General features: G+C 44.8%; 2 protein-coding genes and 1 long non-coding RNA gene across 4 annotated transcripts; 2 read left to right on the forward strand and 1 right to left on the reverse strand.

The window, feature by feature from the left end:
* The first annotated feature begins 326 nt into the window (after window positions 1–326).
* On the forward strand, window positions 327–1992 carry rpl35 (ribosomal protein L35). The gene is made up of 4 exons (XM_029135439.3): window positions 327–480; window positions 923–1059; window positions 1189–1270; window positions 1807–1992. The coding sequence occupies exons 1-4, from the start codon at window positions 478–480 to the stop codon at window positions 1954–1956; spliced, it is 372 nt and encodes a 123-aa protein (XP_028991272.1). The 5' UTR covers window positions 327–477; the 3' UTR covers window positions 1957–1992.
* Window positions 1993–4344: 2352 nt separating this feature from the next.
* Window positions 4345–5958, forward strand: LOC129603397 (uncharacterized). The gene is made up of 3 exons (XR_008693205.1): window positions 4345–4548; window positions 5052–5224; window positions 5322–5958. It is a non-coding gene; the product is annotated as an uncharacterized LOC129603397 (long non-coding RNA).
* A 3976-nt stretch (window positions 5959–9934) lies between these two features.
* Window positions 9935–16062, reverse strand: LOC121201817 (uncharacterized). Of its 2 annotated transcripts, XM_055504455.1 has the most exons (6): window positions 15344–16062; window positions 14940–14985; window positions 13587–13772; window positions 13299–13520; window positions 12460–12601; window positions 9935–11185 (listed from the first exon to the last, which is right to left on the reverse strand). In XM_055504455.1, the coding sequence occupies exons 3-6, from the start codon at window positions 13759–13761 to the stop codon at window positions 11182–11184; spliced, it is 543 nt and encodes a 180-aa protein (XP_055360430.1). In that variant the 5' UTR covers window positions 13762–13772; window positions 14940–14985; window positions 15344–16062; the 3' UTR covers window positions 9935–11181. The 2 variants fall into 2 exon arrangements, with proteins under 2 accessions (XP_055360430.1, XP_055360429.1); XM_055504454.1 differs by having other exon boundaries at window positions 13299–13772.
* Between the last annotated feature and the right edge of the window lie 2359 nt (window positions 16063–18421).

Raw genomic sequence — 18421 nt, forward strand, 5'->3', positions numbered from 1 at the left:
TATTCATTTCTATGCACTTGTCAAGGCTTTTCATACTGTTCAGAGGTTCTGTTTTAAAATGATTAGTAAGAATATTATATTCCCTCAAGCCAAATGTCAGTCTTTGAATGTTCTAAGGCTAATTCCATATATTAATTTACCTACTTTGGTAAATTTAACAGTAAGCATAACTACAACATACAACACAGGTTGAGCCCGCTCAACTCAACCAAACATATGCTAGTATTAGGAAAACCTTGATCTTTGCCAATGTGAAGATCACCACTGTGAGAGTGAGCCCACAAATGACAACTTGATATTGTCTTTTATTGACTGTGTCAATCGCGTGCTTCCGTTGCTGTTCCTTTTTTACGCCTGTTAGTGGCGCTGCTGGAGTAGTGGCAACGGAAAAAGTGCCGAAGAAGAATGTCACCGGAAACGGACTAGTTCTGAGCACGCGGTGCGTCCGGCCTTTCCAGCGGGGCAGCGAGAAGGAACATGGTGAGTTTCTCGTGCTCTTCTAAAATTTGCGATATTATTGACGTAATTCTTGAACTTAGCCCAGAGAACTTTGACTGTACGGATCCATAACGTTGGACGGCAGCTGGAACGCGTATTTTGGGACTGAGGTTGTTAGCGTAATGGAATAAAATGCATTATTATGGGACGTTAGCGCGGCTGAGGCTTTGTGGCTACCTGTTAGCCGTAACGTCAAGCTAACGAGAGTATGGTTGAATAACGAGCGCTAGCTAGCGATGGTATGGCAAATTAGGCCAAAACGCACATCGCGCCTTTGAAAACTGTTGGAACAAATAATGTACAGGATAATTGTGACGGGCTAGCGGTTGCGCGGCTCGACTCCAGCGTTCCTGAACGAACATCACCGGAGGTGTGTTGGAGATGGTACGAGGAACGATCACTAAAAAGTAATGTCATTGTTCAGGCCAAAATCAAGGCAAGAGATCTGCGGGGCAAGAAGAAGGAAGAGCTGCTGAAGCAGCTGGATGACCTGAAGAATGAACTGTCCCAGCTCCGTGTGGCCAAGGTTACCGGCGGAGCTGCCTCCAAGCTTTCCAAGATGTACGTATAGTGTGGAGGTGTCCTAATGGGCTGAACAGTGCTGCAGGTTCATGTACTGCTTCTGTTCTGTGCTTGTATTGGTTAGAGGCATGTGTCTAATGACTTGTCTGAATATGCTCCTGTCCGCAGTCGTGTTGTCCGCAAGTCCATTGCCAGAGTCCTGACTGTAATCAACCAGACGCAGAAGGAGAACCTGAGGAAGTTCTACAAGGTGCGTTCAAGCGCACATGCATGTGCTGTGGTTTACCACCTGCTTGGGTCAAAGCTATGATACTATAATACTTTATAAACTGTTGTATTGAATTTGATACAAGACCTAACTAAAAGCCTGAACCTTGAGTTAAATGATCCTCCTGGTCAGTGCTTGTTGACATCTGACTCTTTACCACTTACAGAATATTTGCCCAAAAAGTAAACGGTAAATTGTCATGTCAACAGTCATGTTACCATTTTAAAATGGAGTTAATTTAAATTACTCTCCTGATGCGTAAGATTCTTGAAGATTAGAGTACATAGAAAATTCTGCTTTGAGTGACCACATGCTTCTACCCTAAGGAGCAGACTTTCAAAATGTTACTTCCAACTAACAGTCATGCAGTGTTGATGCATTTTATTTCAGTTTTTTTTCTAGCATTTAACAGCATTTTTGTACAACAGTGTTGTTTTGACAGATGCAAATTAGTTTTTACTATCAATGTGTGTTTTGTTATTTTTATAATTGTATTAAATCATTTTTACATGTTTCAGGGCAAGAAGTACAAGCCCCTGGACTTGAGACCCAAGAAAACCAGAGCTATGCGTCGCCGGCTCAACAAGCACGAAGAGGGTCTGCGCACCAGGAAGCAGCAGAAAAAAGATTTCCTCTACTCAATCCGCAAATATGCAGTTAAAGCTTAAAGGCTTTTTCTATTAATAAACTTGTGTAAAGAAGAATTGTCTGCTGGGTATTTGTCCTTCATAAATCGATCATTTCATACTGGAGTTTAATCTAGACTTTACTGGAGTGCTTAACTGAGTTTGGGGTTTGAACAACAAGTGTATGATGCATGTACGAGGAGCAAGAGGTGTAAAATCCTCAGACGCCATGTTACTGTTGGTGCCAGGCTGCAGCCCCATGTGGGACTCCAATCAGGATCGGTTGCTTCCATAGTTTACCTGTTGAAAAGCAGAACTAGATTAATTCACCTTGTGGAGAGCTTAAAATATGCTCAGTCATTGATGCCCAGTGAGATCCTCATTATAATTATCATGTACTAATTCAGTACAAGGGCAACACACAGAGCTGGGCGGTGTTCAGCTGAGGCTCTTCTACAGAACATTTGTCTGAACATTTAGTTTTGGGTTTTTAAACTGTTACCTGCGTCCACAAACCAAGGTCCGTATTTACAGATTTTATAACAAGGAAAGGTGTTTAGTGTGTCTTGTTGGCTTGTACTGTAGCTACGCAACTTGTTCTGATGTTTGTATCATCCTGTTAGTGACTAGAGGTGGTGGAGGTCTAATAGCTGTGTAATCCAGTAAAACTTGCCTAAAGCAGTTCTCTGCTACAAGGAAGAATAAGAAAACCTTTAATAGTCATACAATGGGAAAATTTCTTCTCACAAACAGCACAGGCACAATAAGTACAGCAATAAAATCAGAATTAAGTTGGCACAGTATGACATTATACAAAGGGAGTATGGAGTCATAGGTAGGGTTATAGTAAAGTATAAAATATAAATAAAGTATATTATAATTATTGCACAGTTTGCACAAATCTTGTACAGAGTAAATTTCATAGTCACTGATGCAGCGGGTGAGTTATCAGTTATGGTGTCGGAGCTAGTTCACAGTTCTAGTTATCCAGCTTTATAGCAGCAGGGAAGAGGGATCTACGATAACGTTTTAGTCTCTCACTGAAGCTGCTCCAGAGCAGACAGTGAGTCCTCCGGTGGCTCAGAGTCCGGGTCCAGGATGGATGTGGGTTTAGCCAGGACCCTTCTCTCACCCACCTCCTGCACCGTGTCCAGAGTGCAGCCCAGGACAGAGCTGGACTTGTTGATGACCCTGTCCAGTCTCTTCCTGTCATCACTGTGATGCTGCTGCTCCAGCAGACCACACGTACAGGATGATGATGCCTCCACAGAGTCATAGAAGGTCTTCAGGAGTGGCCCCTCACTCCAAAAGACTACTCAGCAGGTAGAGTCTGCTCTGACACTTCCTGTACAGTGCATCAGTGTCGAGTCCAGTCCAGTTTATTGTTCAGACGAACACCCAGGTACTTGTAAGAGTCCACTCTCTCAATGTCCCTTCCCTGGATGTGCATTGGTGGGATGAGAGCAGGCTGCTGTCTGCGGAAATCCACCACCATCTCCTTCGTTTTCCCTGTGTTGATCAGGAGATGGTTCCGCTGGCACCAGTCCACAAAGTTCTGAGTGAGTCCTCTGTACTCTGCATCGCCATCATCGGTGATCAGTCCGACGATCGCAGAGTCATCAGAGAATCTCTGCAGAACACAACTGTTCGTATTGTGTCTGAAGTCTGACGTGTAGAGGGTGAAGAGGAAGGGGGCCAGTACAGTCCCCTGTGGGGCCCCCACACTGCAGGTCAGAGTGTCACACACACAGTCCCTGGCTCTCACAAACTGAGGCCTGTTTGTGAGATAGTCCATAATCCACTCTGTCAGATGAAGGTCCACACCAGCCTCCTCCAGTTTGTGTTTCAAAAGCATCGGCTGGATGGTGTTGAAGGCACTGGAGAAGTCAAAGAACATGATCCTCACAGGCTTCTCCAGGTGAGAAAGAGCTGCATGTAGGAGGAAGATGACGGCGTTGTCTGCTCCTATGCCGTGTCGGTAGGTGAACTGCAGCAGAGCTGACCCAGGACCAGTCTCTCCAGTGTCTTCATCAGGTGTGATGTCGGGCCACTGGTCTGAAGCTGCTGAGGGCCTTGGCATGCGGTGTCTTGGGTTCTGGTACCAGGCAGGTTTTCCAGAGTAGGAGGAATTAATTAAATACTGACTGAAATACTTCTAAAATGTACTTTTACACAGGTAAACTTCTCCACTATGAAAGGATTTTAATAAGAAAATTGTGCTGTAATGAGACAAAGGTCTGTAACTTGGTCTTTAATAAGAACACTACACTTGCATAACTAGTGTTTTAGACACTTGTATAATAATACACCAGTTCACACCCAGCTTGGTTGTCAACAACTGATCTCTACCACAAGTGACTGATAGTAGAGTAACACAAAGAAAGAGGAATATTGTAGTTTACCACTGATTCAGGTGACTTGGTTAGAACCACCCGGGGCCCGTTTCAAGAAGGAGGTTTAACAAACTTTGAGTTTAAACCTGAACTCTTAGTTGACTGACTCAGAGTTAAGCGCGTGCACCGCAACGATACAAAGCCCTGATCAACGGAGTGAAGATATTTCGAGTCACCATGGCAACAGGACAACAACGGACGTCCGGAAGACTTGGAAGAAAATCGCTGCTCGAGTCAATGCGTAAGTTTACATTTTCATCATACACTGTTCAGCGTAACTAATTACTAAATAATGATAGTATCGTTGTTATATTTCTCTTGTAAAATAAGGACTTGTAAAGTAGTTTTTCACTCATCTAAGGCGTTACTTCAGTAATCGCATAAATACCGATGTTTGTATGAATTAAAAGTGCAGTGTTATGTCTATGCATTTTTAAAATTCCTGTTGTGGTTGATGTGGGATTTGTAAAGTAATGATAATTCAATAATCCAATACGTTTTATGGAGAGCAATTATTACATTAATCTAATTAGGTTTTTAAAAGTTACCCAAAACACGTAATAATATAAAAATTTAATTTCAGTTTTTATGTAGGCGCAATCCTGCAGGCATAAAAGAACATGGCTAAAAATAAAATGTAAAAACATAATTCAAACAGGTATAAGGCACCATCATATCATGTGTGTAGACTACCTGACTTTACAACATTTGACATATTAAATATCCTAACTAACTTCTACTCAGCCAACAGAAAGAAGGCAGAGACTAGAACAACTGGTGGAGGACCTGCACCTCCACCACTGACGCATGCAGAGGAGAAGGCACTCAGAACACTGGAAAGCAGAGGCTGAAGGAATTCCTGGAGGGAGTTTCATCAGAACCCGTCACTCCCCAGCATACAAGTGCATGTGTAAAATGTAAGAGGCCTACCCATATATTTGATTTTTTACATAGGCTACTTTTGATATATTAATTTCTTATAGTCTGGGTTGGGTTCTTTGTTGGTCTTAACAGATTCTGATGGTAATATATGAATCCTCCTGTCACAACAGAAGCCCAGGATGTTGTGAGTATCATACTAAATAAAGCTTAAATTATGATAAGCAGTATTATAAAGTGTAATATTAATACAGTTTATACTTATATACTATATATATATATACTATATACTATACTTATATGAGGAACTATGTCTTGTAACTCTAAATCTTCTGTATTTTAAGTTATTGAGTTATATAAACTAAATCTCTTGGAAATGTTATACTTGTACCACCAGATTGAAAAGACGGATCTAGAAATTGAAATTCCCAAACACAAGCTGGAGATGAGTGTATAGTTAAAAGTGAATTGTATGAATTATTGGAAGAATCATAAAATCTAACAATTGCCTTTGTATTTGTAGGAAATGAAACAAAAACAAATAAATTATGATTTGCATCTATTCAGTTTCTTTAATTGGTGGTGGTGGTGATGGTTGATTAAGACATTAAAGCAAATCACATCTCTGACTGTCCATCCATTCTGCAGATTACCGTGATGGAGGAAGTCTTCCTCAGGGTCTTGTATTTGTAGGGCAGGGTGTTGCTCCTCTCTAATAATTGCAATAATGTGGAGAACAACACATGTCACATTAATGTCACAGGCCTCTCAGGTGTTTCCCTGAGTTGACGTAGGCACTGAAGACGTGCTTTCAACAGGCCTATGGTCATTTCCACCCAAGCTCTTGTTCTGCAGGGCCACATTAAAGCGCTGCTGAGGGCCTGCTTCAGATTCTGGGTGAGGGGTCAGTAGTGTGGGCTGCCATTAACCCCTATCTCCAGCAGAAAGCCATCAATCTCTCCTAGAAGAAAGTTCACATTACTTTAGTGCTCCTGTGAGTGTAAGTGCATGCTTTGAAATAAGTGTATAGGACATACATGTACTTACCACAGTGCAGGCTGTTACTTAGGGTTGACTCACTATATATTCATGAGTTCACGTTTATGATATGTGCAGCATCACATATGATCTTGGTGATGTAAACAATGTAATGTCAGTTACAGTGACCATTAGAAAGAGTAGTCAGTGCACCTGCACATTTATCTGTTTATTTTAGATCACAGCAAGATATTATTAACTGATCATCATTTTTCAGATTAGCCTCAATGAAACAAATTAATTACCACATACCTGCAATCCTGTGAAACTCCTCTTTAATGGCTTTAAGGAGTTTGTGTCAAGGAAACCGCTTAAGGTCGATTTTTTCTACATACAGTGGCTTCACTAATGTGCTCAGCATCTCCAATGTTATAAAGAAAACTACCGTTTGCAAATAAAAAACGTAACGCAACACAAAGAATCTGTTCGGATGTAAAAGCACGGCCACGATGGGTGATGTGTTTGACGTATGGGTGAATAAGATTATTAATGTATGTATGGAGTCTCGATAAAAACGGTACCGCTCAAATAAATATGCACGGGAACATGACAGAAAATTATCTTGTGGCGTCAAAATCCTCTCGCGGCGTAAATTCAATGCCGTGTGAATTAATACAGCGTCCTCATCTACAGGATCCTCTAGAAACGGACATTTTGGTCTCTGCGCGAAGGATACAGGTGAAATCTATGAATGCACTGAAAGATTAAACGAGGTATTTAAACAGTGTTCACTTGGACTGGACTCATAACACGGATGCACTGTACAGGAAGTGTCAGAGCAGACTCTACCTGCTGAGGAGACTGCGGTCTTTTGGAGTGAGGGGGCCGCTCCTGAAGACCTTCTATGACTCTGTGGAGGCATCATCATCCTGTACGTGTGGTCTGCTGGGGCGGCAGCAGCATCACAGTGAGGGACAGGAAGAGACTGGACAGGATCATCAAGAAGTCCAGCTCTGTCCTGGGCTGCACTCTGGACACGGTGCAGGAGGTGGGTGAGAGAAGGGTCCTGGCTAAACTGACATCCATCATGGACCAGGACTCTTACCCACTGGAGGACTCACTGTCTGCTCTGGAGAGCAGCTTCAGTAGCAGACTGATCCACCCTCACTGTGTGAAGGAGAGATATCGTAGATCCTTCCTACCTGCTGCTGTCAGACTGTACAATCAGAACTGTTGACCACATCCCACCACAGTCACTCTCTCACTCTTATATAGCAACCTGCTCTGCACAATATTTGTGTAAATCTGTGAACAATCATGTATATTGTTACCGGTACAAATCTTTTACCCATTACTGTGCAATAACCCTGCAATGACCTCATACTCACTCTAACTGTACTGTACTGCTTTGGAATGTGCCAACACAAACTGTTCTGTCCCTGTATTCTTGCTCATCTGTACTGCTGTTGTGAGAGGTAATTTCCCCACTGCGGGACTATTAAAGGTTTTCTTATTTTTATTCTTAAAAAGGGGCGGAGACCGAAGGAAAATCTGGGTTTCCCGAATAAAACCTGCTCCCGACCAGGTTTGGTTCACGGAGTAAGTTGCCATAGTAACTGACTCTGAGTTTCGATCACGTCGCTTCTTGAAACGGGTTTAAACTTACCCCGCTTTACGGGTTTAAGTAACCAGGACAGTTTAAGTTTTAAGTTTAAGTTTTCCTCATTTCGGGGTTAACAAACTCAGAGTTTCCACAAAACCTCGTTCTTGAAATGGGCCCCTGAACTCAATAGAGTTAAAGCTGTGGTGGATCCCAGCTGCTTCTAGTGTCCAATGCCTGTGCTTGTCACTGCAGAGCTATTATCACTGTCAGACGGTTTTCCTCCACGCCACCAGGGGGCGCTGTACACACAACGTGAGTACTGCTGCTAAAAATCAGCTGCGCTCAATATATCGTTGATTGAGCCAAACTGCTGTTTTAACAGTAGGCAGTAGGTTGTTCAACAACAACAACAACAACAACAACAACAACAACAACAACAACAACAACAACAACAACAACAACAACAACAACAACAACAACATTCACAGTGAGCTCTGCTACAACAACAGGTGCTGGACATTAACTTGACCCAGATCAGTTCATGTGTGACACCTGGGACCAGAAGCTCCTGCAGATGTGGGTGAGGAGCCGCTGAGCTTCACCAGACGTCCGCTTCTTCAGAGATCTGGCTTCTCACTGGTCTGTTCCTCGAAGCAAGAAAAGCAGGTGCAAATGGGGCACAAGGTCTGGAATCATTTATGTAGCTGTGATGTTTGGATGCATCTCCTCTGCCTGAAGAGAGAAACCAGTCACACTCCACACATGGATGTTTAGCCTCACACACCTCTGGAACATCAGCATGTGTGTCAGCCTTCCTGACCTGAAGGCATCATGTGAAGAACCAGGCTGGTGAACGTGTGTCTCACTGTTGGATCCTTATCAGCGCAAACACAGACGTTTGAGGAAACCTGCTGTTTCTTGTCCTGGCTTCACACGTTAAATCTTAGCCTAAAGTATCAATCAGTGTAAACATGCACATACACAGTCAGACTCGTTACATTTTCAATTCAATTCCATTCAGTTTTATTTATAAAGCGACAAATCACATCAAAGTTATCTCAAGGCACTTTACAAAGTAAGGTTTAAAACCCCACGCAACTAAACCCAACAGATCCCACATACAGCAAGCATTTAATTATAATTTATTACAATTTGACAGCAGCAGTGGAGAGGAAAAACTCCCTCTCTAACGAGGAAGAAACCTCCAGCAGAACCAGGCTAAATGTAGGCGTATGTAGGCAGCAACAACAACAAGCAACAACACAGCACAGGCAGGATGGATGGACCCTATGTCTATTGCAGCTTAACTAAGTGTTGGAGAAAATATATTTTCATCTATTATTCATCTCATTTATCTTTGTTGTTTATTCATTATCTTTTACATATAATACCTTTTTACATTTTACATTTATGGTTTGCATTTGCTGTGCCTTATAACCACATTGACAGTTGCACAGACGTCTAACCACATGCTTAAGTTCTTATACAAGTATTGTCGATTTTGTAACTTTTGCTTTGTGCTCCTATTCAGGCGTAGGTGGTCAAAACCACAAGAGGGGACCTGTTAGTATTGCTATGACTACTTGGTTGTTTCTGCATGTTAACAAGTGCACCAATGGTGTGATGTTGAAGGCGTGTACAAGTGTCAATAAAGTGTTGTGCTTTGGGGAAGTTCGTTGGAGTTGTTGGTCTCTGAGTGAAGCGCTTACAACGCTAAGATCTCAGTCGAGCTCCCCTTGGCCAAGAAAAAAATGGTTGGCTCTCAGTTGTGCTTTATTGTTCCCGTCTCTGTGTATATCAGTGCTGTTGTGGTATTTTCAGACCAACACTAAGAGATGGTTCCTTTGACTAACAACCATTGCCAGTTTTCCTGAACCATCTCTAATTATGAGTTTCAAAAAGGAGGGAACTGATGTGTTGCATCAGGGTCTTCAGCTCATGTTAGCACAGTGACTTCTGGTGCCCTGTGCCAGTTTAACAGTCCAGTCTGTGATAAAATAACCGTACTCACCTTTTATAGTCACTGTTGGAAGATAAACCAGCGGCTCTTATCATAAACTATGATCTACAACCTGATGTGAACAGACATTGAACTCAGTCAAGTCCAAGCTGGGAAAGTGTGAAAAGTTAAAAAAAAGACAATGCAATGATTTGTAATCCCATCACTTTATTCACAGCATCTAAACAACAGACATTTTTATAGGGTCACAATATTATCATATATATAAGATGAGGCAGTAAAGAACATGAACATGAATTATAGCTTAATTAACTCAAGCTTGAACTAAGAAACATTGTTTTTCTATTTTGTTGTATTTTTGTACTAACAGACAAAACTAAATCAAAAACAAGGACAAGCAAACATTTGTTGGGCACACATCACTCCTATACTATAAACAGGTATATGTGTATACTTATGGATGTATATGGTACAACGTGAGAGCAATCACAAGTGGGCAAAGCAATTTCCCTCTGTTTTTTTTTTATCTTGAAGCATCACATGGCCAACAGATTCACCTGAGCCTAGACTTCCTAACTACATGGGAACTGGCAGTTTTAACAGCAAACAAATCCTTGGACCCTTTGCTCTCCTTGACTGAATCACCAAAAAGATAAGACAAAAGATGCCAAATAAACAAACGCCAAATAGCCAAATAAAAATGAGAAAAGCCAATTACAAATCCCACTCATCCATCAAATCTACAATAAATGTGGAGCTGAAAATCATCCAGAAGTAGTGACTCCATTACAAACAGGTTATAAGAAATGAACAGCGTCTCCTTCAGGATCCATGCAACATGAGCCACACCACAGTACTTCTAGCACTGGACCCAGATGCTGTACAGTTGGGTCGGTGCTGCAGGTAGAGGTCCGGTGTGGGAGAGCAGACAGAGTGGAGCAGACGGAGCAGACAGAGCAGACAGAGCAGACGGAGTGGAGCAGACGGAGCAGACAGAGTGGAGCAGACAGAGTGGAGCAGACGGAGCAGACAGAGTGGAGCAGACAGAGTGGAGCAGACAGAGTGGAGCAGACGGAGCAGACGGAGCAGACAGAGCAGACGGAGCAGACGGAGCAGACAGAGTGGAGCAGACAGAGTGGAGCAGACAGAGCAGACAGAGCAGACGGAGCAGACGGAGTGGAGCAGACAGAGCAGACGGAGCAGACAGAGTTCAGCCCAGTGCAGCACATGCTGCAGTCTGAGCTGCTGGACACAACAAAAGGAACAAAGCCGAGGTGATTCCGCATTTACAAGCACATGTGCAGTTTTGTACTTGTTGCTGGTATAGAGGATAAACATTGTCAGTGGAACATTTCATACCCAACCTTTTATTTTACACTTCCACATACGTAAATACGTCTGTGAACATTGCTGGTTATTTGGCTTTTATTGAACCACGCCGTCGCCCTCAGACGTCACCTGTGAAACACAGTGAATCTTTACTGAAGCGTCAGCAGATTGAAGCCATCATTACTTCATGTTGTTTCTAGAGCAGTGCACCTGGTGACGCTCACACAACATGCTGTGAACCATGGGGACATTGAGTCAAGGTGCGAATTGATGACACACTAGTTAGTGTTAGTGGAGGCTTTGCTCAGCAGGATGTTTGTGACGTGTGCTGTCTCCAGGACGTGGTGTCCGTGTGCAGGGCCTCCGCTCTGAGCCTCCAACGCCAGCGCCTGCCCTGCTGCCTCCTTTCCTCCTTTCCTCCTTCCCTCCTCTCTGCCTCCTTTGCTCCTCCCTGCCTCTTTTCCTCCTCCCTGCCTCCTTTCCTCCTCCCTGCCCCCTTTCCTCCTTCCCTCCTCACTGTCCCCTTTCCTCCTCCCTGCCTCCCTGCCTCCTTTCCTCCTCCCTGCCTCTTTTCCTCCTCCCTGCCTCCTTTCCCCATTCCTGCCTCCTTTCCTCCTCCCTGCCTCCTTTCCTCCTCCCTACCTCCTTCCCTCCTCCCTACCTCCTTCCCTCCTCCCTTCCCCCTTTCCTCCTCCCTGCCTCCTTTCCTCCTCCCTACCTCCTTCCCTCCTCCCTACCTCCTTCCCTCCTCCCTTCCCCCTTTCCTCCTCCCTGCCTCCTTTCCTCGTCCCTGCCTCCTTTCCTCGTCCCTGCCTCCTTTCCTCGTCCCTGGCTCCTTTCCTCCTCCCTGCCTCCTTTCCTCCTCCCTGCCTCCTTTCCTCCTCCCTGGCTCTTTAAACGTCCCTCTCCACACATTTACCACATCACAGACTACGAGGCGAGTGGAGCCAGGCAGGAAGCAACATCGCTGTCATCGCTTGCATGTGTAACGTGCGCTACCAACACTGAAAATGTCCATCAAATACAGTATGGCTTCTTTCAAACTGCTCGTATGTTACAAGTGTAACACTGTGTACTTTGTGATACTATGATGGCTAAGTGTGAGTTGAACCCTGACTCCAGTCTTAGTTCCACCCTGATGTGCAGCGGCTGATAACCAGGACAGCCTGTGGGTCACATCCTGGCATCTGTACCACGTGTGTCCCGTGACCTCATCCGTCCAGCTCTGTCCTAGCTTGGAACGACTGCATGGATACAACCACTGCATTTGCACTAATTGCTTGGGAAAATGTCCTCCCCACCCTCGTGAGACTCATTTCAGCTCCAGTTTCTGGAGGGTGAAAAGCAGCACAGCTGTTCCACAGCTTTCCTATCACTCCACACCCAAACACCACCACCCCTACCTCATCTCCTCTGCGTCAGAGCCGGGCTCCTCGCTTTCACAGCCCATCGAAGGCAGATACAGATGCAGCTCTGCAATGCTGTGGGCACCGGGCTGCATGTGGTCAACCTGCCTCTCATTGCTGTGAGGGGCCGTGGAAAAGGCTGGAAGGAGAAGAATCATCCAGGGTGAGCTCAGCAGGAGCCCTGATGCAGATGTTAATAATATGCTGAGACCCAGAGATGTGGGTCCAACAGGCCAAAGTAACAAAAACAAACTGTGCCCCAACCCACAGAACACAGAACACAGAAACAGAACCTTCACGGTAATGAGGTGACTCACCACTGATCAGCAGCTGTTCACCGTTCACGTGTTAACAGATGAACAGCAGCTTTTAGTTTTCGTCAACAGTAACAGTCTATTATAACCAGACAAAAACACTCAGCGTTTCAAATTTCATATTGAAAGTTAAGTAGGGAACCGACTGATTTATAAGCTGCTTATGCCAAGTTTAGAGAGAACCCTCATGGTTTTGTGGGTCAATCACATTCACATCACTGGGATGTCGCACAGACCATGAACGTAGCGACTGACGATGACCTCCAGGTGTTTATGTGGATATCAGGCCTTTCTGGTTTGATTGAACAGATTACGCTGGGACCAAGGAATGAATGAATGGATGAATGAATGAATGAATGAATGAATGAATGAATGAATGAATGAATGAATGAATGAATGAATGAACGAATGAACGAATGAATGAATGAATGAATGAATGAATGAATGAATGAATGAATGAATGAATGAATGAATTAATGAATGAAGCCAGGAAGCATGCAGGAGGGACAGATGCTCGCGCACCTGCTGCTTCACGGGCTGCGTCTTTTGGGGGCCACATCCTGGGACCTTTTGCAGCCACGTCGGTTCCGCCGGCCCGTTCTTGTGTTCTGCTCCTTGCTGTTCTCCTGACTCTGCTCAGCAGCGTCGGCCTCTGCTCTCCTGCCCCTGGGCTCTGCGGTGGGAGCCTTTCTGCTGCCCGGCCGCTGGGGGGCCTCTGCTGGATGGAGCAGCCACATCCCTGCACTGAGACGACAGCAGCAGCACGCTCAGTGCAGGCTTCAGAGGACGGGGCTGTGAGGGAGCGCTCACCTTGCAGAACCGGGGGCGTAGGGATCCTGCTGCAGAACCTGGGGTCCTGGTAGGAACGTGGTCCAGGCGGAAGCGGTGAGAGGCTGGGATGGACGGGTTTGGAGCGACGCCTCTCCTGCTCACTGTGGACAGACATGGCTTCACATGCGTCACACACGTTGCTCCTGGCGCTCATCACACATTTAACTGCAACCACAGAGCGAGAGCAAGCATCAGATATGCAACGCTCGTCTGTAATAAATGGGAGATTAATCTAAAGCCTTGCATATCCTCTGTTAAGACATGTCAGAATATGGAAAATATTCTGCATTGAATATCTGTGGAGGTGAAACACTTTGTTGGTTGCATCCAAGTGGAACCAGAGCTGATGCTTGGATTCATTATCTCACATCCTGTGTCAAGTTTATAACCTGCTCTCACTATTCCTTGATCTAATTTCCCCGCAGTAATGTCAGACAGACCGCTGTGGCTTTGCGTTGTCACCATGAGCCAAATGTCCCTTTAAAGTCAACAGATCTGCTGTTAGAGCTCATGACTGATGCCAGGGAAGCATCTGCAAATCGACATCTTCCACAAGCAGAGCAGAGAAAAGCAAATATACTCACTTTAACCTCATTTCCTTATTAGTTTACTTACAGTCACTGTCAGAGACTAATGTCTCCACTGCCCAATATTAGATCCATATATTATAGAAAAATAAATCTAAAAAACTAATAGAAACCAGAAATAGAAAAGGCTGTTGTATAAAAAGTGCAAACTGAACCCTGTTTCAATGAATGTGTGGCTTCAGATGAATTACGTTTGTAACACAATGAAGCAAAAACCATTATGATTAGCTCTAATTTTCGTGTTTTTGTTTGTTTTGTGTGTTTTGTCTCTTGTATGTTTTAACCAAGGCAAAGCTGTATCTCTATTTTGGGCGTCCTGCCCTGCGTCACGTTGACGTCACTGCTTCCTCCTGATGGTTTTCATCTGCTTCACCTGGTCTGATTAAAGTGCAGAAGGACGTGGCTGCTCACTGGTTCGGTCGCTTGTTCCTGACCGTTGAATGGAGCCTTTTCCTGCTGTCTGGACGCCAGGAGACACCAGTGGAGAGCTGCGCCACCACTCAGTCACTGATGTTGAATCTGAGCTGACTGAACCTTCAGAAGTACGATTCAAAAGGCTTCAGTCAACGTGTTTGGTGTCTTAACTAGTTAGTGACTGCTCCAGTTTAACCAGTCTGGTAAAGACATGTCTGACTAGTCCACATATCTAATCCTGGTGCGTTTGAGGTGACTGAGTCATGGGGACATACCGGAGCTGGAGGTTCTGGGTGAACCTGTCTGTTGGGTCTGTGGGTCAGACACTTACCCTGACCCAGTGACGGCTGTGACTGGCTCCAGAATCTCCTGTGACCCTGAAGAAAAGCAAATAGAGACGGTTGAGAGACGGAGCCCGGAGGAAGAAGAGCTGCAGTAGTGATCTCTGTATTTACACAGTGTTTATCTCTAAAGTGAACAAGAAGCCCACGTGTTGTCTCACATCCCACTGAACAGAGGTAGTTTAGCTGACGGACAGACAGACAGACAGGCGGAGGCCGTTTCCACAGCGCTGAGAGGAGAAACAGAGCGTCCGCCTCTGGAACTGATCGGAACACTTGCTTGTGCAGATGCAGTGCTATCGCATGTTAACACGGACCATGTGTGTGATGAGGCCTCGGGGTCCAGTCCGTCGAGCTCCCTGTCAGCACCGACACAAGCTGTCACCGCTCTCACCTGCTGCTCACATGTGGAACCTTCAGCTTCGTTCCCTCAGGACTCCCACGCTGCACAGTTGAACGCAGTCCTACTCTGTCACACGCATCCACACCCAAACGCAGGTCTGTTGGCGTGGACCCGCTGCGGTTGCTAGGGGACAATGAGCTCATGCTCTGGCTTTGTTTGTGGTTGGTAGGGTGTTGGAGGGGCGCGTGAGGTGTCGTCCCCTGTCACATTTCCCGGCGCTGGCTGCAGGTTTTCAGGGAAGGAAAGCTGTGTGTGGTCACCACAGCTCACACTGTGTTCACACCCAGCATGTGCACGTCATGCTTTCTGGGCTGTTTCTGCTCCTCGGGTCATTTGGTGGGAACATGATCAGTGATTGTTCATCCCCTCCCAGTTCGACTCACGTATTTCACTTAATTAGCCTCAGAGGATAATGGGGGGAGGGTGCAGCCCTTCATCAGGATGGTGGTGGAGGCTCAGATCCTGATTAGATCGACACTATAACTTAGATTAAATGAAACACAGTGAAAGCTGCAGACGTCCATCACTGCCGATTAGCTGTCTGCTGCCATTTCATTACTGCAGTAACCAAAACAACACTAATAACAGAAAAACTCATGCAGAGATGCTGACTTTTATGCTGATATTTGATTCATAGCTGTGCACAAGTTCCAAATGCGGCTTTGGCCTGAGCTTCGTTCAAGGATCGAGGATCAAGAATGATCAAGGTTGCCTAAAGTTTCTTATGAAGATAAAAAAGGATCAATGAATAAAATGCCCTGGTGTCTTCCTCAGTCATGTTAGCCACGCCTCCAACTAGTTTCCACTCTTATTTCCTGGTTTTCACAGCGTTTTCCTGCCGCATGTTCTATAGTCCTACAATGGCTTCTGTAGTCCTGCTGCATGTTCTGTAGTCCTATGGTGGGTTCTGTAGTCCTGCTGCATGTTCTGTAGTTCTGCTGCATGTTCTGTAGTTCTGTTGCATGTTCTGTAGTCCTATGGTAGGTTCTGTAGTCCTGCTGCATGTCTTGTTGTCCTGCTGCATGTTTTGTAGTCCTATGATGGGTTCTGTAGTTCTGCTGCATGTTCTGTAGTCCTATGGTGGGTTCTGTAGTCCTGCTGCATGTTCTGTAGTCCTGCTGCAGGTTCTGTAGTCCTACGACGGGTTCTGTAGTTCTGCTGCATGCTCTGTAGTCCTGTGGTGGGTTCTGTAGTCCTGCTGCATGTTCTGTAGTCCTATGGTGGGTTCTGCAGTCCTGCAGCATGTTCTGTAGTCCTGCTGCATATTCTGAGTCCTATGGTGGGTTCTGTAGTCCTGCTGCAGGTTCTGTAGTCCTACGACGGGTTCTGTAGTCCTGCTGCATATTCTGTAGTCCTGCTGCATGTTCTGTAGTCCTATGGTGGGTTCTGTAGTCCTGCTGCATGTTCTGTAGCCCTGCTGCATGTTCTGTAGTCCTACGACGGGTTCTGTAGTCCTATGGCAGGTTCTGTAGTCCTGCTGCATGTTCTGTAGTCCTATGGTGGGTTCTGTAGTCCTATGGTGGGTTCTGTAGTCCTGCTGCAGGTTCTGTAGTCCTGCTGCATGTTCTGTAGTCCTGCTGCATGTTCTGTAGTCCTATGGTGGGTTCTGTAGTCCTGCTGCATGTTCTGTAGCCCTACGACGGGTTCTGTAGTACTATGGCAGGTTCTGTAGTCCTGCTGCATGTTCTGTAGTCTTATGGTGGGTTCTGTAGTCCTGCTGCATGTTCTGTAGTCCTATGGTGGGTTCTGTAGTCCTGCTGCATGTTCTGTAGTCCTGCTGCATGTTTTGTAGTCCTATGGTAGGTTCTGTAGTCCTGCTGCATGTTCTGTAGTCCTGCTGCATGTTCTGTAGTCCTACGACGGGTTCTGTAGTCCTGCTGCATGTTCTGTAGTCCTACGGTGGGTTCTGTAGTCCTATGGTGGGTTCTGTAGTCCTGCTGCATTTATGTTGTCCTGCTGCATGTTCTGTAGTCCTATGGTAGGTTCTGTAGTCCTCCTGCATGTTCTGTAGTCCTGCTGCATGTTTTGTAGTCCTATGGTGGGTCTGTAGTCCTGCTGCATGTTCTGTAGTCCTGTTGCATGTTCTGTAGTCCTATGGTAAGTTCTGTAGTCCTAGCGGAGCTATGCGTACTGTTTGACGTGTTTGAGTTCGCGTCACTGATCTTAGACCAGCGCTGTTTGAGGGTAGGGATGGAGTCTACTTGCCCATTCATGAATATTCAGTTTTACACTCGGCCAACATTTAACATTTAACATTTACATTTAACATTTAACATTTACATTTAACATTTAACATTTAACATTTAACATTTAACATTTAACATTTAACATTTAACATTTAACATTTAACATTTACATTTATATTTAACATTTACATTTATATTTAACATTTACATCTATACTTTTGCACATTTAACTAAAAGTGAGAAAACATGTTGTGTCATTTAGTTAAATGTGAGAAAACTAGTTGTAGGTGCTCCTTTTACATTTGGCACCCCATACTATCTGTGGCCATAGTTCTGTTGGACACAGTAAACATGGTGCTGGTGTTGACACAAAAACACAGAGATCATGAAGTTTGGAATTTGATACAACACAGATGTTTTTGTTAAATGCATTTCATGAAGTAGTCTCATCTAAGAGATGCTTCCTATCGGCCTTTAGATACCATGCTTCATGTGACCTTTCACCTCTGCTGACACAACTTGCTGCCACCTGCTACTACCTGGTTCAAAAGGAAGTGACAGACGTTCTGAGGAAGAAGAACTACCAAACCTTTGCTTGTCTGCTTGTTGTTGTATTATTACCATTTTGGCTGCTTACAATAGGAGGAACTCCCAGAGGGAGAGCCAGATTATTTCTATAATAAACAGCTTCAACACTCTTCCCACATTCATCTCTGCTTCTCCAGTCTCCTGACCCATTAAATCACCCATATCCTCTCCTCCCTTTTAGCTCATAATTACAATATGGCAAAGCTCCTCGATGTCACACAGTGTCTTGGTTTACATGATTTATCTGAAATCTACTCTTATAATAACAATGTGTCATATTCCCCAGGCATTTTTC

The sequence above is a fragment of the Betta splendens genome, chromosome 19 (assembly GCF_900634795.4).
Source record: "Betta splendens chromosome 19, fBetSpl5.4, whole genome shotgun sequence".
NCBI classification, from domain to species: Eukaryota; Metazoa; Chordata; class Actinopteri; order Anabantiformes; family Osphronemidae; genus Betta; species Betta splendens.

What these genes read in the sequence shown, in the direction of transcription:
- rpl35 (XM_029135439.3), top strand. An exon ending in GCCTCCAAGCTTTCCAAGAT is followed by an intron (nt 1,060 to 1,188) that starts GTACGTATAGTG and finishes TCCTGTCCGCAG; the next exon opens with TCGTGTTGTCCGCAAGTCCA. An exon ending in ACCTGAGGAAGTTCTACAAG is followed by an intron (nt 1,271 to 1,806) that starts GTGCGTTCAAGC and finishes TACATGTTTCAG; the next exon opens with GGCAAGAAGTACAAGCCCCT.
- LOC121201817 (XM_055504454.1), bottom strand. Translation starts at nt 13,761, where the DNA reads ATGAGCGCCAGGAGCAACGTGTGTGACGCATGTGAAGCCATGTCTGTC. An exon ending in CGCAGCCCGTGAAGCAGCAG is followed by an intron (nt 12,602 to 13,298) that starts GTGCGCGAGCAT and finishes TTCTCCTTCCAG; the next exon opens with CCTTTTCCACGGCCCCTCAC.